General features: G+C 36.2%; 4 protein-coding genes and 1 non-coding gene across 6 annotated transcripts; all 5 read right to left on the bottom strand.

Moving 5' to 3' along the window:
• Positions 1 to 573: 573 nt before the first annotated feature.
• Positions 574 to 4205, bottom strand: LOC102617381 (protein KINESIN LIGHT CHAIN-RELATED 3). The gene is made up of 3 exons (XM_052436665.1): positions 3850 to 4205; positions 1256 to 3270; positions 574 to 1041 (listed from the first exon to the last, which is right to left on the bottom strand). The coding sequence occupies exons 2-3, from the start codon at positions 3223 to 3225 to the stop codon at positions 828 to 830; spliced, it is 2184 nt and encodes a 727-aa protein (XP_052292625.1). The 5' UTR covers positions 3226 to 3270; positions 3850 to 4205; the 3' UTR covers positions 574 to 827.
• A 1735-nt stretch (positions 4206 to 5940) lies between these two features.
• TRNAL-UAG (transfer RNA leucine (anticodon UAG)) lies at positions 5941 to 6020 on the bottom strand. The gene has a single exon. It is a non-coding gene; the product is annotated as a tRNA-Leu (tRNA).
• A 323-nt stretch (positions 6021 to 6343) lies between these two features.
• On the bottom strand, positions 6344 to 10821 carry LOC102616883 (serine/threonine/tyrosine-protein kinase HT1-like). 2 transcript variants are annotated; one of them, XM_025099213.2, is made up of 3 exons: positions 9734 to 10821; positions 7988 to 8353; positions 6344 to 6853 (listed from the first exon to the last, which is right to left on the bottom strand). In XM_025099213.2, the coding sequence occupies exons 1-3, from the start codon at positions 10091 to 10093 to the stop codon at positions 6581 to 6583; spliced, it is 999 nt and encodes a 332-aa protein (XP_024954981.2). In that variant the 5' UTR covers positions 10094 to 10821; the 3' UTR covers positions 6344 to 6580. The 2 variants fall into 2 exon arrangements, with proteins under 2 accessions (XP_024954981.2, XP_006476768.2); XM_006476705.3 differs by having other exon boundaries at positions 7988 to 8443; positions 9734 to 10816.
• A 5995-nt stretch (positions 10822 to 16816) lies between these two features.
• On the bottom strand, positions 16817 to 17221 carry LOC102629324 (uncharacterized). Its single transcript, XM_052438252.1, has one exon. It carries the CDS (start codon positions 17219 to 17221, stop codon positions 16817 to 16819), a length of 405 nt encoding a protein of 134 aa, XP_052294212.1.
• Positions 17222 to 20078: 2857 nt separating this feature from the next.
• LOC102616582 (CASP-like protein 4A3) lies at positions 20079 to 22213 on the bottom strand. Its single transcript, XM_006476704.3, has 3 exons — positions 21546 to 22213; positions 20963 to 21098; positions 20079 to 20481 (listed from the first exon to the last, which is right to left on the bottom strand). Exons 1-3 carry the CDS (start codon positions 22112 to 22114, stop codon positions 20290 to 20292), a joined length of 897 nt encoding a protein of 298 aa, XP_006476767.2. The 5' UTR covers positions 22115 to 22213; the 3' UTR covers positions 20079 to 20289.

Genomic DNA, 22213 nt, shown 5'->3' with positions numbered 1-22213 from the left:
GAACCAATTAAACTTCAATGTTTGTCCTGAACAGAATACTATTTTAAAAAAAAATGAATTAGACGACATCCCCTTCAGCATCATTATCTTTTGGAAAAGCTTGGCTTTTGGCGTAGTTTGATGGCGATTTTGCAGTACGATTGATTTCTTCTTTCAACATTTCGATAGACATACTAGTACAGTTGGCTACGATCATCTAATAGCATCAACCAATTTAATGCTATCCAACAGGGACCACGGAAATTTAATGTAATTACGGCTCTTGATCACAAATCAACCCCCATTACACCCCATCCAGCACATCCAATAATAAAGGGTCCAGAAGAACTAACGCCAGATTGCCTTTGTCTTTTTTCTTTTTTAACTTTTGTTTTTCCCCCTTTCAGTCACCATCTAACAGAAGAGGACTAGTCAATTCATACTAATAATCTTTTCAACTTATATCCCAGCAGCAATTAGTGATTCATTAAAAGTTCTAAAGCATATTAAGATTATTTGAGAGTCTACGGACTTGGGCAGATAAAACATTAATTACATTTCATAAAATATTTTCAAAAGAATGTTACAACGGTCTTAAGTTAAATATATAGTTCCTTGAATTGTTATATACCAATGATTCTGTAGACAACAAATAATATAAAGGCGTAATACAAGGTTGAACAACCTTCAACCGATGCAAGTATAAATCAATAATACAATCAAAACCCCAGCTAGTAGTTATTTAGTTCACCCCCCACTCCTGAAGTCTAACCAAAACACCAACCACCTATTTTTTACTCATTTTCATTTCACTTTCTTATATAATACAGGATATTCATTCTAAAACATCATTGTCTTACCTCAATGCCATCGTTGTTTACACGAGAGTTAGCATCAAGAAGTGTCTCCAATGATTGAGCTTTTCTGCTCCGAACTCTCCCTGCTTCTTTCAACAACTCAGCCAACCTCCTCTTCTCATCATCCACATCAGGGTTAGCTGTCCCAAGTTTTTCCTCCCTGATCCCAACAACAAATTCCAAGATTTCAATTGCATCATCCAGCCTGTGTTATTCATAGCATGAAAAGAGTCAGAAGAGTGTATTGCTTGAAATTGTAATCAACCTAACATGGCCAAGTGAACATGGTAACCTAAAAAAAATTATTTATAAATAAAGAGATCACTACACATAAAGGATAAATATTGAAACAAATTGACAGTAACATACTGAAAATTTTATGCCAATGGAAGGAATACAAGAATGATGGAGAAAAGTACCTGCCAATTGCATCATATGTGCCAGCAAGATTGCTGTATACCCCGAGAGTGTCAGGATGATATGGTCCACACTCTTGTTCCAAAATGGACCTGGCTTCTTCAAATAATTCTACAGCCTCATTTATAGAATAACGCTGCACACAAGCAAGCCCCATTTGGTTAAGAGCAACACCAAAGAAGGCAGATTTTCTCTCGCCAATTGCTCGGAGTTTTGAAATTGCATTTTTTAAGGAGTCGTAAGAGTCAGAATAGTTCCCCAGCATGTAGTACATGACTCCCATCTGGGCTTCAATTCCAGCAACTGTGCTTTGCTGACCAGGGGCATCATTGTATATCTTTAATGCTTTCTGTAGCAACTTGATTGCCTGCTCAAGCTCATTCATTGATTCATAGATAGAAGAAACATCAGTGAGACCACTTGCAATCTCTTCTGGAGGAACACCAGGTACAGGCTTTTCATAAATTCGAAGGGCATTCTCACAGTATGATTTTGACTCCCTCAGTTTCCCTGTCCTGTTGTACATATCAGCCAAACGGACAAAGACTGAAGCAACAGCTGGATGGTTCTCTCCTTTGTTGGTCTTAAAGGCAGTGAGTGCTTTCTGATAGGCAAAACCAGCTTCGTCATACCGAGACAATGACAAATATGTATCTCCAATGCTGCAATCAACTGAAGCCACCTCTGCATCCTGGTCATTTGCTATCATGGTCATGCTAGCTAAAACAAGATGCTCAAGAGCAGCTTCATGATCTCCCTTTGTTTCACATATAAGACCCATGAGCCTCCTATCTGCTGCCTCTTCGAGAGAAGCAGGAGAACCGTTATCCTTATGAATGTCAAGAGCCATCTGACAAAACTTCTGGGCCTCGCTAAATTGTAGGGCTTGAACATGAGCTTCGGCCAAATACCTACATGTCTCACCAACTCTTGGGTCTGTTTCCCCCAGGACTTGTTTCTGGACCTCCAAACCTGTCGTGTAGCACATTAATGAATTCTCCAGCTGGCCCAGCATTGCATAAGTATCACCCAACTGCATGTGGCCAGCAAATTTGGCAAGGGCATGCTCTTGGCCTTCCTCAATCACAGGAATCTCAATTGATTGTTCAAGAACTGGAATTGCCTCATTATACTGGCCTAAGCTGCAGTAAATTGCTGCTATAACATGCAAGCACATAACCAGTTCTAAACTGGGCTTCCCATTTGCACAAATTTCAAATGATTTTGCAGCTCGAAGAGCTAATTCAAGAGCTTTCTGTGGATTATCACCTGAAGAAATCAACTCCCTAGCTTGTTTAAGCAAAAGTGGTCCAAGACCTGGCTTGTCTAAACCTGCTTCAGACACATCCTGACCTTTATGTAATTTCCCTTTCCGTTTTTTCATGGGTGTAGCTCCTGCATTTGATTTTTTAACACCCTTGTCGATTGGGGGTTTCTCTGGAAGACTCTTCCCCTTAGAATTTGTTTTTGATGATACTTCAGAGTCCATCCCTGAGTGAGAAACTTTCTTTGAGTGACCTGAAGAAATGGATTTAGTACCAGCAGATTGGCTCTTTTCCAATTTCCCTGACTTCTTACTACCAGATGAACTACCTTTCTTTGAAGAAGAAATACTATGAGAATCATCCTCCGGTTTTTCCACCTCTTCTTCTTCCATTATCTCAACCTCCCTCATTTCTCCTCCCACAAGATGGCGCAACTCCGAATCAATTCTAGACTCTTCACCATCAGATCCAAAGCTATGCCTAGAAGGTGACTGATCAGAACTCTGCATATCACACACATTCTCATAAAGCTGCTCGATTGATGTGTCGACCCCTTCACCATCAGGCTGATCACGAGGGCTTTGCGGACAAGGAGTACTTTTGGGGGATTTGTTTGAAACTGAATTTTCTTTAACAGGTGTAGAGTTTCCATTCAATTCACTAACTACCCCTTCTTCATAGATGTCATCCATAATAATTCCGGGCATCCTTGCACAGCCAAATCAACGAAAACTCTAAAACCAATAACTTACCTGCAATGAACATTCAAATTACAATATAAAATCCATCAAACTACTGCAACATCCAATCCAAACAAAAGAAGCAAGTGTATTTAATTTGCAATTAACATCCAATTACTACCGACTACAAAGATTTAACATAATTTCAACATGTTAGAAAAGTCAACCCAAAAAAAAGAAGAAAAAAACATAATAATGCAGTTACACCATCAAAAGTTCAATTTTAACTTGATAACTGAAATGCTAATGAAACTTTTTAATGATTGACAACTTATGAAAGAAGCAAACATGAATCATCATTTCACAATTAGATCTTCAAAAATGAAACAAACCCAGATGTTGTTAACTCATCAACAAACAAATGGCATAATAATCAAACAAATCAAACCAGAAACTCACAAACAATAACTCAATATCATAACAAATGAATTAAAAAATACATGCAGCTGACCTCCCAAGCTAATCCAATAGCACAAACAAATCTTCCAACAGAATAAAAAGATTACTGGGTTCAACTAAAAGAAGAAGAAATTGATAAAAAGAATAACAAGAAAGCTATAGAAAGAGAGAGAGAAAAAAAAAAGTAATTACCTCACAAACCAGCCATGAAAGAGAAACACCAAGGTGATAAATTATCTGCTTATTCCTATATATTTATAGATATGGAGAGATATGTATTGTGTCAATAAATAGACTCACACTCAAAATAAATAATGAATAAAAATCTTTCGTTCTTGTTGCTGCTATACATATCCTTATATATAGTATACAAGCTGGAAGGGAAGAAGAAGAAGACAGGAAATTTTTGTGAAAAGAGCGAAAGGGTAGGATTGTAAATGCCACGATGGAATGTCAGAAAAGGGCAAACAAAAAAAAAAAAGAGAAAAGAAATATGAAAAAAAGAAGGCGACTTCTCCTCTAACCAAAGCGCGCGGCCTGCAACTGCCGATCTGTTTTCTGTCTGTTTTTCTTCAGTTTCATAATAACTCGCCACGAGGCATTTTGACAAGTCTTGTGCTTGAAAGACAATTATGTCCATGCTGTTTATTGTTTATTGGTCCTCGGTCAATTTGTTCGTGGGGTTAAATAACATTGACATCCCTTATTGCTTATGAATTTCCAAAGAAAACTTGTAGTTTGTCCATTTATGTCAAATAGGTCCGTAGACTCAAAACTCTAGGCTCTAAACTGACTGAATTACCCTTCAGTGTTATTTTACACTTTAGAAGGAGCCAAAGACCACTTCAATGTTAGACTTAGACCAACGAATTATGTCCTCATTTGGGAAAAATGTAAAAGAAATAGGGATCCGGGCGTTATTACACCATGTGTTAATTGCGGTCATTTGTGAACCTGAGGGTTCTTTTGACCTTTGCATAATGTGGGTGGAATGTTAGAATTAATGGATAGAGGGTCAGAGTCATGAAGTTTACTTGCCTTCTTAGTTCTTTCTTTCATGCTTGGTTTCTAAGGTGCGAAAGATGGCAATTATCAAAGATGTGTAAGTGTAAAAAGTAACAACTGCACCATCAAGCCATGTGATAAATTTTTTGATACTTCACTCTCTCTCCATAGTCCATAGGTCGTCAAATGAAGAGAAAATGACCAATAGAGCATTTCGGTTTTACATATATTTTCCTTTTTTGAAAAAAATAAAGTTGTTAAAAAAAATAAGTTTGGGGGAATAAAATAAATAATATATGTTTGTGGGATGGATAAATTGACCTCCTTAAGAGAGGTCGTGGATTTAAGCCCCACTCTCGTATGGAATCACTACTTTAGTCAGCACTTTATTTTTTACGAACCAATCAAGTGCGAGCGAAAATTAATCTAAATTATAATACAAATTTAAAAATATCTCTCATAATTAAGGTCCACTTAAAACCACCCCGTGATATCTGACAAAAAAAAAAAAATTAACACTCTTTATTATTTTGAAGTTCTTTGTGCTGCATGGTACAACGAAACTTTACAAACGGTTTATGTGACTTTTTCTAGATTGCAGTGATGCTGTGATTCTGGATGTTGCATTAATTAACTAAAAGGCAGGAGGGCGGGGGCAAAGCACATGGAGTAATAAGTAGCCTGCAACTGCATTGCCTCATTAGTTGATGCAAAATGTTATGGGCCCTCTATGCCATGTCAATTGTCAAAGAGATGAGATTCAATTAATTCAAATCTATAACTGGTTCTGGGTGATTTAAAAGGTCATGGAATTGATGAACATGATGGGCTTTTAATTATTTTTCTTGTCCTTTTTTATTTTACGGTTGCGCTATAGGTTATGATACCATATGAACATAGCGGACGTTAGGATTTTAGATGCCAAAAGTGGATAATTAATAGCAAAGTGCACACCTTTTTGAATAATTATTGGAGTGAATGAATGAGCGAGTTTTACAATGCTCAAGGTTGGAATTGGATGGATTTGGTATCCAATGATAATGGGAGTTATAATAAAAGATATTCTAGAATTAATTACTTCGATCGTCCTCCAAGTGAGCACATGACACAGTTGCCCGCCCCCACGTATGGTCCCTTTTCTCGGAGGCAGTAGCCACCCCTAATTGAAAATTCAATTATTTGAATAAAAACTGTTAGTGACTTAATCTATTGAAATATCTTTTTGGTAATCTAATCCTGCGATAATGGCTCATCATTCACGGGAGCAAAAATAAGTTTTGACAGCTGTGGGATTTGAACCCACGCCCTTTCGGACCAGAGCCTAAATCTGGCGCCTTAGACCACTCGGCCAAACTGTCTGCGTTTTGCTTTAATGCACAATTTACACATAAGTTGACTGCTCTTTTAATCAGGGGTAAAACCTAAGGAGGTCACAGTAATTGTGAATTTGTGATGCTAATCAATTTAATCAGTATGCACTGCCGATTGCTTACATTGAGAGCTCAACGTCTCAGGCTAGTAACTGGTTAAGGAATAAAGACTAAAGGCATTTTAAAGCCTTTTTAAATGAATGAAGGCTCACTTAAGAGTCAAGACTTTCAATATGCCAGCCAGACCCCGTCCTTTTATAATATTCAATGGTGAGAAAATAAATTCCAAGTTTAATTTAAACTCATCAATGTCTCCACAAGTTTCAACCTCTAATTTTCCATTTCAATTACAGAAGGAGAATTGGGCACATCTGAATAAGAAGAAACAGTAACAGGAACTGCTTTCATTCTCACATATTTAACACAGAGAATGAAAGCTAAAAAAAAAAAGAACAGAAAAGAAAAGCCATAAAGAGAGGATTATATTTGGACATTCTACAAGTGTCTTCCTAAACCTGTTAAATGTAAGAATATTGATACATTTAGCATCACACTTCCTTTAAGAAGAGCTCCTTGGCTTTTGAATGAGCACAACAATGCCTCGCAATACATGTTGGTAGGCATCGCAAAATAGTATGATCTGGGGAAGGTATGAAGGATGAGAAAAATTCTGGATCCTGCTCAAGGGACTCAGAATAGCCTTCCAAAATCGAAACTATTTGATCAAAATGTGGCCGTCTATCTGGACTGCTTGACCAGCAACGGCTGATGAGATAGTTGAATGCCTTAGGGCATGTTGGAGGTAATGGTGGTCTCGCATTCTGCACAAAATTCAAATGATATAAGATGGTAAGTCTAATGACATATGCATCAATATTGGGATAGCATCAGAGTTGAAATATGGATTCTATTTTGCAGGTATTCAATGCATAGATCCTTGGGCAAGTTCAGGAATTAGAAGGTGGTATATGTTTCCATATTGAGAATGAGAACAAATAAATCTCTCCAAGATAAAGAAAAGAAGAATTAAAAGCAGTTAATGGTACAAAAAACTTCAACTTTCTCTCAATTGTCATCTATAGATGCTATGTCCAACTTCCCGTGAAAAGATTCAGCATTTCTTCATTTTGCTTTGTTTTCCATTTATCATCCAATATCCTTGTCTCATTTTATAGTAGTATTTTTGCTGCTGACTGCCCACATGTTTGCAACACAAATTTATAGATTTTGACAGTTTTATCATAAGCAATGTCCATTTACAGCTTCTTAATTTCATCTATTCAGTTTGTGGACTTTACTTCCCACATTACACTCTTCACCTACGTTACTCTTATATCAAGTAATATTTTCTCCTGGATATTCTTCGCCCAAATACCATTTCCAGTTTAAGAGTCAGATTATTCCCTCAGTCACTCTCCTTTGATAAAATGATTCTCACAAATAACAAAACCAAAGTCTATGTCATCTATTTCTATAAGATACCTAAATAAGTTCATTTATTAAAGATACAAGAAAGCATAAAATTCTAGATATATATTTTAACATGATCTCTTCTAAATTTTTTTTTCTTGAAACCGTTCTCTTCTAAAATTAAAAAATGAATTTTGAAGTAAAAAAAAAAAATTGAATAAGTTGTTCAAATCTCTTTTAAAAAAAAAAAATTGTTCAAAATCACATCTTTAATATTCTGTTTTCAAGGTGTATTAGATGCAGCTTTACTTTACAGTTCATTGGAATGGAATATGCCTTGAAACAGAATGAGAATATGTACAAATCGAATCTAGCTTATTTCCACTCAAAAATTGTTAAGTAGGACCCATTCTAGATTTCATAAACAGGTAAGCATTATTCGCTGTGACTTATTATATGATAACAAATGCAGTGTTGTGGTTTCACAAAAAATTATGAATGTCAAGAATAAACATCATTATCCAACTGAATCAGATGACTTTTACCTTCTGGCAGACTGCAAATGCAGCTTGTTCTGGAGTCATATTGTCAAATGGTGTCAATGCAGTTAAAAGCTCCCAAAGAACTACGCCAAAACTATAAACATCAACCTTTTTTGTATGGCGCTTTTCTTTTATCATTTCAGGTGCCATCCAACGGTAAGTACCCGTAAATCCCTTAGCACTACCACACTGAGATTCTAAGCATGAGATGCCAAAATCTGCTACCTTAACACACATATCCTCACCAAGCAGCAAATTTTCTGATTTTAGATCCCTATGAAGTATCCCCTGGGAATGAAGATACTGCATCCCTCGTGCAATGTCAAGGGCTAACTTCAGAACAAGATTGAGCGGAACTGAATATGGCTCCTGCTGATGGAGATATTTTCTCAGTGAGCCGCCGGCAAGATATTCAGTGATTATACAAAACACAGGAGGTTTTTTACAGGCTGCAACAAACTGCATGAAGAAAGTGAAAAAGACAAACAACAAATAGTGAACTAATTGGTTCCATTAACATTAAGACTAGCTAATTGCTTCAATCAACAAATTTCTATATTTTATGACATTCCAAATGCTTCCATCAAATAGTGTCATATACAAATAAATCCCTGTTCCAAACCAACCCAAACCAAAAAGATTAAGAAGACACTATCTCTATGCCTGATACCATTTCAAAGAAAACGAAGAAAACAGATGAAAAGGACCAATTATTATGTCACTGTGGCTGTTCTTAAAAGAAATGAGAAAATATATTGAGGGCCAGCCTAGGCATTGTGGTCCATTTCACTGAATGCATAAACACACTCCATCAAAACCTTTCAACAATCCACAGTGCTAATATTTAATATTGTCTGCTCTCTTTTAACCCTTCTACATAAAGTAGCAGTGACACCACTTATATTATGAAATCTTCTCTTTCTTTACCATCTCGAGTTTCTCTATGAGTTATGAGCTGATGAAACATTGACGTCAGTTCTAAATTGCAACCACTAATGAATTATTAAGGAGGATGTTAAAGCTAAAGAGAAGAGAAAGAAAGTAACGCAGCTTTAATCCCTTTAGGAGTTCAGCTATATAACGACATGGCCTTGACTCAGCAATATCTTGTTATAAACATGATCCTAATTTTTTTAAAATAAAAAAGAAAATAAAAAATAAAAAAATCTTAAGATATTCAGTAAAAGACAGCATTTGTAAATTGTATGTACTTTTTATAAGAATGCTAGGAAGGCCCATAATTCTGAAGTTTAGAAGCATATTCAATGCCGTTGGCAGGGCTTATATCCCCATCCTTATCAAGTGCAAGGCAAAGAGGAGCAGTAATAAATAATATGCACATGGGGAATATGTATCAGTCAGTCAAGATAAACAATGATCAATAAATGCTGACCGAAGTTGTCCAATGCATAAAGCCTCAAATCCTTAGTCCACAATAAATATGAAGGAAGGGATTTCACAGAAGGGATGTTGCCAGCGTTTTGAAGATCAGTGTCACCATTCATGGAAAAATAGAATAAAAGTCCTTATTAGAAATCTTTAGAAGTTGTCAACTTGAAATGGCATATTACTCCATTAAGCAAAAGTATTACAATTCCCCTTTTACAACAATTTTATGCTTTTTGGTATTAGGCATGCCTTGTGAATTACTTCACAAACGATTTTCTCCATTTCTTTGCTTTAACAAAACTCAACCCCAGATGAAATTTATGAAAAGTAAAGGAAATCAAGGAAGCAAAAGAAGCTTACAGTGATGATATGAGGATGGTTTAACCGAAACAAGAGAGCCACCTCTGAAGTGAACTGCTTCTCTAGCATAGAAGCTAAGCTTGCGTCCTCCTCCGGCTGGCTTACAAGTTTGATTGCTACATCTCGCTGTTTATAAATTCCTCTGTAGATCCTACTGTGTCTTCCAGAAGCAAATTTGCAACCAATAAACAACTGGGACATGTCGGCACTCCACTCTTCTTCTCCTTCTCCTTTAATCTCGGCACCTGAAGAGACCAAATACTTGGACCAAGAAACAGCTCTCCTGTATTCACGAAGAGATAGCATCCTCTCAGGTTTTGCATTGATAGAGATTTGCTTGAACCAGTGAAAATTCTTCATGGGTTTGTGATAGCTAAAATCATCAACTGTTGACCGTTGGCCGTAGGAGACTCAAAAATTGTGTTAAACGCGACCCAGAACAGGGGGGAAAAAAACTCAACTTGATTTTTGCTTTTAAGCGTTCACTCATTCAACTACATTTCGAAAAATTGAAAATTTACAAGTAATATAGAATCACCAAGAGATACACCTCACCCACGCACCAACTCAATCATTTGTTAAACCAACTACACGTTGAATCCTTGAAATTTAGAAACAACTTAAGAACAAGAACAGCTTTTTCTTCAAATCACGAAAAGAAAATCTCAAATCTCAAAATTTTAGCTTTAAATCAGACAAAATGAAGGGAACAAAAAAAAAATTGAAAAACCAACAACGTACTTTGATAAGAAAAAGAATCTTTCACATAATATATAACTGAAAATTAGAATAACCAAAGTTGAAACTTCATATTAAAAAAAAAAAAAAGGACAGCAGAAAGAGAATAAGAAGCAAGAGCTTGTTAAAGAAAGAAGCTGAAAGAGAGAGAGAGAGAGAGAGAGAGAGAGAGTCGGTTGGGTGGTGGATGATGGTATTGTTGTTGTTGTTGTTACTACTGTTTGTGCAGTGAAAGCATATGCACAGAGAGCGAGAGAGCTAGCGGTTTTGTTTGTTCAGTCTGCAGTGTGGAGTTTGTGTTTGCGTAGCTTGCTGTAATAAACTAACTCATCCACCTCAGTTTTATCCCTCTCTCTCTCTCTGGTCTGTAAAAACCTCTCTTTGTAATTTTTAACAATCATAACGTGCGAAGATCCACTTCAGAGGAGACAAACCGGGTCCTTTACTGATAATGACCTCTCCCTCTGCACTTTACCCATTCTGCCCACACTGCTCCTCCGAAAGTGGAGGTCAAACGGGTCATTTTACAAAGGAGGGTGGGGGTGGGCGTTACAACAGAAACAGAAGGAGGTGCGGTGGGGGGGTTGTGTTGGGAATCGAGCAAAAGTGGCGCCCACAAGAACAGGGTTGTATCCGTGGATCTGTCGGACAAAGCCGTATGGTACCGTATACGGTCGCTTCCTTTTTCATTTTCCCTCTCTTTTGGGTTTTACGAATATCAATAAATCTTTTTTTTTTTCGAAAATATCAATAAATCTCACTCCAAGCCCAAGACGATTCAACCATTATTAATTGTACTCCGTTTTAATCGCAAACAAGGCAAAAAGCCAAACCCCATCTCTTCTTGGTACTGATCTTTTGCATGCAGAATGATTAATGAAGCTTTAATTACAACTCGCAACCGGGTCCACCCGCTGTTGGATAGCGCGTGGCACACGCTCCTTCATCAGTTCGGGCCCTTCACTTGTTGCTTACTTGCGTTGGGAGTGGGTGCCAATGTGCCATACTTGAAATTACAGAGCCGGTAACCTACGGCATGTTCAGTATTGTTTTTGAATTTATATTTTTTTAAAATAAAAATAAAAATAGTGTTTTATAATTATTGTATTTTTAATTTAAGTATGCATGTGATATTATTCTTTTGTATTTTATATTTTAAAACTGAAAATAATAATATGCGTTCGATAGACACAGTTGAAAATGATAAAAACATATAATATGCGTTCGGTAATATTTTTTTCAAAAACAGTTTTTACTAAGTATTTACGTCATACTTATAATTAGAAAATAATTATTTAACTAATACATACACAAATAAAACATAATAATTTAAACAAAATTATTATAAAAAATTACATGATGATAAAGTTTTAGAATTAACATTAATTAAAAAAAGTTTTACATTGTCATTGTTTTTACAACATAATTAAGAAATATATTACACATGATTTAAACAAAATAATTATAAAAAATTACATGATAGACATTATACATTACGTATGTAACCATGCCACATAAAAGCTGCAATTCTATCTCTTGTAGCATTCATCTCTGTGACACTTGCTGGAGATAAATCAATATTAGTAAGTGACCTACTAGTGTCTCCTTTTTGGTTGGTAACCAAATCTTGCACATCAAAGTCCCCAAATAACCTATCACTTGTATTTTCTCGTCGAATAAAATTATGTAAAACGTAACATGCAATTGAAATTAGACGTTACTTACATAAACTATAATATGCATATCCCTTAAAATTGAAAATCTCACTTTTAAAACACCAAAGCATCGCTCAATTACATTACGCAATGATGAATGTCTATAATTAAATAATTTTTGGGACTTATAATAAATTACACATATCAAATTCAACATAGTATATTTCCACTTCAGCAATATGTCATAGATTAACACAAATCAAATTCAAATACTACAAATTGACCAATTCAAATTAAGGTCGATTGGAGTGACAGGCAATAAATTCAAATTGTGAATTCCATCAAAAGCAATAAATTTAAATTACAAATTGTTTAAGTGAATTCTATCTAGAACAAAGCTTGAAAAATCTCTATTTCTCTCTAATAACAAAAGCCCAAATTGCCTAAATAATTTTCTCTCTAAAAAAAAAAAAATTAGAGTGACGGGCAATAAATTCAAATTGTGCATCATCAACAAAATGGAATTTGTAGTGAAATCACTATCACGGCAATGACAATCGGGAACAATACCATCTTTACATGCTATTAAAAATAATTAATCAAATCACTCAAATAATTACTAAAAATTTTACTTAAATAAAACAGATATCGACAAGTGACAGAGCCGAGAGAGCAACAACGGCTGGGCGACGGAGTAGCAGCAGTTGGGCGACGAAGCAGCAGCAGCTGGGCAGAGACGTAGTAGCAGTGGCTATGCCGAAGATGGAGCAGCGACAACAACTAGCACATAAAAAAAGAGTAGATCGAAAGGTAGGGGAAAGAGAGAGCATTGATGAAGAGATAGGATGAGGAGGTAGGTCACGAAAGCTGGTTTTGTTTTTTAATTCATTTTTAGATTTATTTTGTAATATTTGGAGAACATATTTAACATGTTTTCAGTTTCTTAATTATAATAATGGGTAATTTTTAGGGACCTCCCCTGAGGTTTGGCGTATTGACACTTAGATAGAAAATATAACCGTAATTTCATAGACCTCCCCTGCCGTTTGTATTCCATTTAGTATCTTGTCAATGTATGAGGGTAATTTCGTAAAAAGATATTTTAAATTGAAAAAATCAAAAGCAACAACATGTCAGAGTTGATCGCTGCAGCACTTCATCATCCATTGGTTCTAAGAATGGCTTGGACATATCGTCTCTTTCATCCACCAAACCCAAGCCAATTTAGTGATTTCGTAACTAAAAAAATGAAAGAAATTCAAAACAAAACCCAAAGTTGCATCGATGACTCAGATTCAGGTACTGGTAATCAATTAATTACCCACATTGCATATTATATGAGATAAACTAAAACTCCATTTTCTCTCTCATTAAACGAAACTCACAGCCATTTTCAAGCTTGAAAAGCTCTCAAGAAGCTTTTGCAACTCTAAAATCTCAGCCACCTTCAAGTAATTTTAACCTGAGTATCAACATGATAAGCTATGATGGTGGCACGAGTGTTCCATCAAACGAATTTTTCTGATGGCTAGAGTCTTAAACGGCTAGAATTGGAACACATAAAAGGTTAGTTTGGCAGAAAGCCCTTGGATGTTAAACTCTTTTTCTTTTTTCTTTTTTTCAATTTATTGTTGTAATGATTAAAAATGAAAAAATGTGTTGAAGTTGTTGGATAAGTTATCTTGAACGGAATTTTTTTTTTAATTGTTTTAGTTGATTTCAAATGTAAATGAATTAAAATCTTTGATTTATTTACTTATTATTTTATATTCAAAAGGGAAGTTCGCTGATGTTTTAGTCTGGGGAGGATAATTAATTTTTGCTTGTCATGAAATTGGCACGACAGCCATTACCCAATTGGTCCAGACTTTTGCTGTGGTAGTAGCATTCGTTCTTCCGCTCTGATCTGGCTTCTTCATATGGCTAGTGGCTTGAAACTTGAAATATCAAAGGAAGACTTTTTCTTTTATTCTTTGGCTTCAATGTAAATGGCTAGAGAATATTATTCTAATTCCAATATCTGGAAATTATAAATTCCTATATTTACAATTACATTCATAATGAATGAACCGTTGTTCATTTACTGTTATTGAATTTGGAGCTGCCACTGCCAAAAAGTAAAGCAAAGCATTATGATTCATAAATTACTCGTTATCTTTCTATTTTGAATGCATTGAAGAGTGAATTATGGTTTGTTTATCATCTTATTAAAGTAGTTTACTAACTATTAAGCATTTGAGATGTGTTAAGTGATGAAGGAAAAAATTGTGAGAAGAAAGTCAAAGAAGAAGGGGCTATCATGGTGATTTTTAGCTTGATAATGACTGTATTTATGGCCATTGCTAGTATAAATTTTCTTAATTTTTTTTACTTTTTTAATTATTATTATGTATTGTTAATGATTTGCTTTTCACGGTTATTTTAGATTTTTTAGTGCTCTAATGCGATGTTTAACGCTAAATTGTAGTTATTACATTCCACTAGCTGTACCTGTTAGAGCATTTTTGCAGCCAAGGGCATTTTTGATTTTTTGTCAGTTCAGTAACAGCTGAGTTAACGGGATACTAACGTCAGGGGATGTCTCTGTAATTACGTGAATACTTTCTATCTAAGTGTCAATACGCCAAACCTCAGGGGAGGTCTCTAAGAATTACCCTTATAATGAATCTGGATTTTATGTTTTGTAATCTGTTTTATGAAAACGAAAATGAAAATACTGCTTGGAAAAGGTATCGAACGGGCAACCGGGTCCACTCGCTGTTGGATAGCGCGTGCCACACGCTCCTTCATCATTTCAGCCCCTTCACTTGTTGCTTTACTTGCGTTGGGAGTGGGTGCCAATGTGCCATATTTGAAACTACAGAGCCGGTAACCTAGCTTTGGCCTTTTTCTTAGCAGTCATATTTATTGATACACGTTGCAAAAGTATAAACAAGTATTAAATTCAAGGAAAACGATCCCGTGCATAGCAACGTAGTCCATCATTTGAATGATTAAACATGTGACAGGATTTTATGACTCTTCATTAATAATATTAAAATATTATTCATTAACAAAATAATGCGCATATGATAAAATGTGAGTAACATTGCCGTCTATATATAAAATATCATTACTGTATAAACTCCTACAAAATATGTACATCAGTGTAAGAGCTTCTATATATGTTGTGATTGACCACCACTTTGTATATGAGTCATATCAGTCAGCGGGCATCATTTTCAATGCTGAAACAAATAAGCCATAGACTTTAGTGGCTTTCTTCTTTAAATCACACACACACACACACACACACACACACACACAGAAATTTTTGAAAACCCAGTTAAGATGCTGCCAATCAATATTAGGATATATATGTATTCCTAATACAATTAGTGGAAGGCTATGGTTATGTTGGAGTAGATTTATGAGAGAGTATGAATTTTAACTACACATGTAAAATGATAAATAATAAAAAAATTAATTATAATTTTAATCGTGTAGTTATGAAGGAGTGTTTTACCTTAGAGCAACTCCAACATAACTAAACCCTCAATGTAATTATACAGAAAATATCATAATTTGAGGTTAGTATCAATAGCGTTGTTCCAATCGATCGATGAAAGCATAGCAGCCAGCACGGCAGTTTCTTGTGATTGCTACCATCGCCATAACAACTGCCGTATATTTTAAATTCTTTTAGATTCTTACAAGTGTAGGACATATCTTTAGTTAATCATTTAAAATTTATTAATTAACGAGTACATGTATATAATATCAATGAATTTTGATGTTTTAATAATACTACTACGCCGAGACGTTAAATCAAATCAAAAACTTCCAAAGATACTCGAGCACTACCGGTGTTAGGTCCTTGTCAAAACCCTAGCTAGCTAGCTACCTTCCAATGGATTATACAATCAATTACTTTTTGTCTTAGTTTAATCGGGAGATAACATTTTTTTTTTTAATTTGAAAAATACAAAATCAGAATGGCATGCAACTGTTTGTTAATTTTTCATAAAACTTTTTTATTATCACATATGGGGATTCTAATTCTCCATAATTCAAGGGACATGCACATGCATGGATACGTTATGAACTGGACAATATCGTACGTGTCCGTTTTAGATGAGCTAGAAAATAATAGATTAATTAAAACTCAATAGTACAGAATATATCCCTAATCCGTACTTAATCATGGTTGGTGGATACCAATTGGATTAATTAGCTTTAGTTTAAAATATACGTTAATTATAATCTATATAATACATACTTTAGGTGTAAGTTGGCATCATGTTGCTTTAAGTCTAATATTATAAAGCCTAATTGTTTGGTGTTATTAATATTGTCAATCCTTCTACACAACGATAGAAGGAACGACATAACTTGGCTATATATGACAGGTTTCCTTTTTCAATCGGTCGGCTAAAATTTTGACGTGTGAATAAGATAGAAATATATATATAGGCCAGCGGTTGGCGTCATTTTTTTAATTTTTTTTTTGTTTTGAAAAAGAAAATAACAAATAAACAAAACTAGAGGGCTTATGATAGATAATATTTGTCAGGGTTATTTTTACATACCTCCCCTGAGGTTTTACCTAATATCAATTTAATAGAAAGTATCTCCGTGTTTTTACATTCCTCCCCTGCAGTTAGTATAAAGTTATGTATATCATCAGTACACAAGGTAAAATCGTAAAAGTTCATTTAAAATTCGTTTTAATCGTATCAAGTGGCATCATAATCAAAGTCGATAAACCACCAACCATGGCTGCACTCACTCCCTGAAACGCCATCACAGTTTTTGAATCCGGCCTAATCATCATCATATCACCCTCACGGTCACCATATTTCCTGCGCAATAAACACCCAACTCCACCCCAAACAAGCCTTTGAGCAACGGAATAAGACGCCCACCAAACTGCATTTGATGGTGCATTTGTCAAGATTGAAATCCTGAAACCCATATACAATCCTCTAACCCCATCATTTCTAACAATCTTCCTAAACATATCAACCCCATTTACGTATCTAGCATCGGCCCCATTAGCCACCATAAGCCTCTGAGTCACAACATCAACTGGGGTCCAGACAAGCTGAGCAGCCATGGCAGAACTCAATCCACCAACAGCACTAGCGACCGCCGCCGCAGTAAACCCTAAGTCACTAATAGCAAAGCTGCCAACATTAGTTAAATAAAATTAATTTATTTGCTTTGATTACGATTAACAGATGCAGATCTTTGTGAAAACTTTGACCGGCAAGACCATCACTCTCGGGGTGGAGAGCTCCGACACGATCGACAATGTCAAGGCTATGATCCAGGACAAGGAAGGGATTCCACTGGACCACCAGCGGCTGATCTTCGCCGGAAAGCTCATCTTTTCATAAACTTTAGGAAAAGACCCCATCACCATCATCGTGACCATTTGCTTCCCTCCTTGTTTGTTCTTCCTTCATTTTCTTTTTATTTCTTCTTCGCGGAATCGGTCTTATTTTCTTCTTTTCTCACTGGTGCAGGTTGTTGTTGGCAGAGGGACGAATTGTGTTTATTTGCTTTTAGAATTGGCTAATTTAATTGATATAAATTATTTTGGTTGTGCCGCGGACATAAATTGAAGTTTAGTCGACGGTGCTTTCATAGCAACATTTGGTGCTGTTGTTATGGATACCAAGCTAAAGTTAGATGACGTTGGACATGTTATGAGGTTTAGTTTTTTCGAATTGATTTTTTATTTGAATTTTTGGGGAAAAATATCAAAAATCGAAAGCTTGATTTTAAGAAAACAAGGATGTGTTTTTGTTGGTGAGGTGGTACAGGGGATTTGAGTTTTTGTTGGTTGAAAGAAGACTGTCAACCTTGAAAGGGTATTTTCGTCCTCTTGTTAGTCCACTAACGGTCAACTGACGGAAATACTAACTTTAGGGGAGGGATGTAAAAATATGGAGATACTTTCTATTAAACTGATATTAGGTGAAACCTCAGGGGAGGTATGTAAAAATAACCCTATTTGTCACGTAGTTGAGATTTGAACATGGCATATTGAGGATGCCACGTGAACCTTTTTTGGGTTTGTGTTTATTTTACAAGGGCTTTGCTAGAGATCATTTACAAACTTCGTTTTCAGGTGGACTTGAATCGATCAGTTGTCTTTTTTTTTTTCAATTTTCAGTGCCTACTTTCTTCAATTTTGACGCTGGTAGTCTAATTTTGATGCATCACAAAAGTTAAAAAAGTAAGGGGTGACGATTGAGGGGGGAATCTACGCAAGATTAGGGATTTATATCAAAATCTTAATATGTTGTGAGATTTTTTAAACCAAAATCTTGATACCGGCATTATATAGAGTTTGTGATAATGATATTATGAGAATGGGAACGATCGTTTAAGCATGATAAGTGGTAATATAAATGAAGAATTAATTTGGGATAGGCAAAGCATGGATGATGAATTTGCATAGTAGCAACTTGTCATATGGAGTCATGTGGTTGATAAACCCCACAAAGCAGCATGAACAGCAACACAAATATCGTGGTTGTTGAATTGAGACAGGATGCGTCTTGGTCATCATTTGCTTTTTCTTTGGTCTGTTGAGTATAAATCTTTGATGACGTGAGAGCCCACCATTATTCAATTAATTAGAGCCATAAGCCAATTATTTTCTCATGGAGGTAAGAGCAGAAACAAATGAGAGCAGACGATTAAAAGAATGGATTTATGCTTACTAAGCAAGCTAATTCCTCACGACAGCGTAACAATTGGCATTGGCGGCAGAAGTATTAACCTCTTTTGGCCAATGTGATTGTACTGACAGGACAGCTGGTCCCTCCCTATCACCCTGCTTTTAGTGATTTAACACGTAATCTGAAAGCGAGATTAGAGTGATCAACTTTGGGTCAGTTCAGTGATGAATGATCTCATTATCAACTATCAAGTGGCCTGATCTCGTTTAATAAGCTGTTGGATGGCAGCAACTTAAAAACAGTGTGTGTGTATGTGTGCGAATTGCTGACCAGACCATTGGGCTTCAGCCTTGGGTTCCAGAAATCCAACACTCGGCCGCTGGGCTTCATGGGAGTTGAGCTAGTTATTCAATTTCACAGGTATTTACCTTCAAAAGTAAAGTTCTAAGTAAACCCACACACATTGTGAATGTCAGCGCACATCTCCCCTCAAGCGGTTTATTGAATTAGAGAGCAGACATGGTGGCAAGGGGAGATGAGAGGAGTGTTTGGTAACTAATAAAGATTATTGTTGCAATTAGACAAGCAATAATTATTGATGGAATTGACGATGTCATTAGGCTTGGATAGGGTTGCTTTCTATGTAGATCCCACGAAACACACGGTCATTCATTGGGTTGTGACAGTTGTTGCGAGTTCGTGAATTTGGCGCTAATTTTAACTCTCCACAAATAGAGTTGCAGTCACAGGTTTGTCTTATTTTTTTTAGGGAAGGAATTCGTCTTTAAAGTTGGTCCAATTGAATACCAAATCATTTACGATAGATTAACCGAGTGCCGGAAATGCTCGGAAGATAAAAATGTTTTAGTACCTCGATTCAACCCCTTCATCGCGAGCCTGTGCGTGAGTTCAATCACTTCACAGCGAGTCTGGGGTCAGCAAAGTACATTTAAATGGATAGAGGAAAAAGTGACAATAATGCACTATGACTGTACGAGGTGCAGTCCTGCGCAAAGTACCAACTGGGAAGTGACTTAACTGCTAAGTCTAGCCCTGCGCTTCACACATGGCTTGATGACGAACAGCCATTTAATGATTTTGTTTTTTTTAACAAGTAACTGTTTTGATTCTTTTGAATAACCGTCCAAACTTTCCATGAGAAATTTAAAGAAACATCTATAATAATAAATTTCAGAACTTTAGGGGAAAAGAAAAAGGAAAAAACTTTATCCTCACACCATATGATCACCCCCAAAGCTATGTAAAATGACAGTTAAAATTGTAAATTGATTTCATATTCATCATAAAATTAAAAAAAAAAAAACTTTACATTATTTTCAAATTTTTGAGAGAAAAATATATATATCATAAGAAGGAGCACTCCATACAAGATGGAAAATCTGGATTTGAACCTCTTAATTCCTTTTTGCATTTCTTGAAAAATAAAATAAAATTAAATATGATGCACAGCAGCTGTTGTATTCACGTGGCCTCATGAGTCATGGTTAAATAGGTTGTAACCTGAAATAACGGAGCTTAAGGCAAAGGCAATAAAAGCGAGGAAGGACATTGCGACTGAAGCACTAGCCATCTCAGTAAACTCATCCTTGCCCCAATTTGATTGCCAGTCATCAACCCGAGTGGCTGCCGCTGATGACGCCGATATAAGAAGATATGCCAGTATCTGCAATTTGAACCAACAAGAGGAAAAACATTACTTTCGTAACTCAGCACATAGACATGACAACCCCTTTGTAAAAGGGGGTGTATCCATTGGCATATCTTTGTCCAACTAGGTGAACCATCATTCTGTCTAATTATAAATATCAATATAGTAATCTCATTAAATATGAGTTGTATTCTGAGCAATAATTTCATGTAATTCAAAAAAAAAAAAAAAAAGGTGAACGATCATTCAAGCTGCACAATAGTGGAAACCGTGTAGTGTAAACACTCTGAGCCTGAGTGCAATTATTGTATGCCAAACATGCCCAGAACCCAAGAAACAAATATAACTGACTGACTCAATACATAATCCAGGATCCAGCTTATAGTAGTAATGGGCTTAAAACATTTTATTAGTTATATAAGCATCTGAAGCAAGGTATTAAGGAAGATAGGTCAGGGGAAAAAAAAAAAAAAACCACCAAGGTTGAAAAACTAACCTGGTCCATAAAAAAATCAAAGGGTTGCCTGAGATGGTATCGGATCACATGTTTTCCCTTGGCCAGATAGTAAGCTAGATCATATGCTTGAAATCCCGAATATACAAATGCAATAACGTTCACAGATAAACAGTACCTGCCATCAAGTTCCATCTCCAATCAAACATCCTTTGAGAAGTAATTACATGAGTATAAAAATGACAAGAAGAACAGGATTGCATTTCTGAATAGTAATGGTATCTGCAGGGGTCCCTACTGACTCCATAAAGTTCAAATTTTACAGAAAAACATACATAAGCTGCCACAAACTGTTGAGAGTTAATTATTCATCTTTGTCTAGTCCTTGATGTCCATTTTAAGAGAACTGACAAACATGCAATGTAGTGTATTTATGCTATTTTCAGTATTAAAAAAAAAAACACAAAATTGAATTCAAGTTAGTGGGAAGGAACAAATAGTTAAATACGCCCCCATATATAAAAATTGAATTGACTGGTAACCAGTTAATACTCTACTAAATTAGAAAAGAAGAGAAGTATCAAAAATACAGAATTATGAGTGAATGAAAGAATTAAATTAAAACCTGTATTCTCTGTAACGATCAAAGGAATCGCCGCTCCAGCCCTGCGTCTTATCAGCGGCCATAACAGAGAAAGAAATCAGACTCAAAACGACTTCGATTAACCTAAACCCTAAATTCGCAAACATCAGCCTCGCCTCAAACTTCGATCTCTTCAGTATCGACGCCACCGGCCCCGATCTCCCTCCTCCTACTCGGCCGGGTTCGGTCTTCATCACAGAAGGCGTACCGTCTTCTCTCACTGCCTTGTTAAACATTACAGAAGTCTTTACCTCCGCCGGCTTCTCCAGCATCGGAGAGCTCTGCGTGAACTTGTCGGCGACGGCGACGATGGCTTTCGAGTTCGGTTTGTCGTCATGATTTATCGGTGACTTCTGTGGCGAGGCGTCAGGAGAAGCGAAGGCGTCGGGGGGGTCGGGGTCGCCCGGGTCGGATCGGAGTGGCGAGTGGAAACGGTGCGGTGAGTGAGGAGAGTCGGAGTTCGACGACGAAGATCGTTTCATGTTGTTGCCGTTGGCTCTCTTTGTGTTTGTCTTTTGCTGTATGTTTTGATGTTGTGATTTGGTTTCCATAATTTATCCGCCTCAGTTTGGGTTTCTCGGGAATTTATCAAGAGGGAAAAAGTTTGTTTGGGAAGTGAGAAAGAGGGAGAAACTTGTTAAAGCGAAAGT

Source organism: Citrus sinensis, chromosome 3, assembly GCF_022201045.2.
Source record: "Citrus sinensis cultivar Valencia sweet orange chromosome 3, DVS_A1.0, whole genome shotgun sequence".
Lineage (NCBI taxonomy): Eukaryota > Viridiplantae > Streptophyta > Magnoliopsida > Sapindales > Rutaceae > Citrus > Citrus sinensis.
This window is presented reverse-complemented; position numbering and strand designations above follow the sequence as displayed.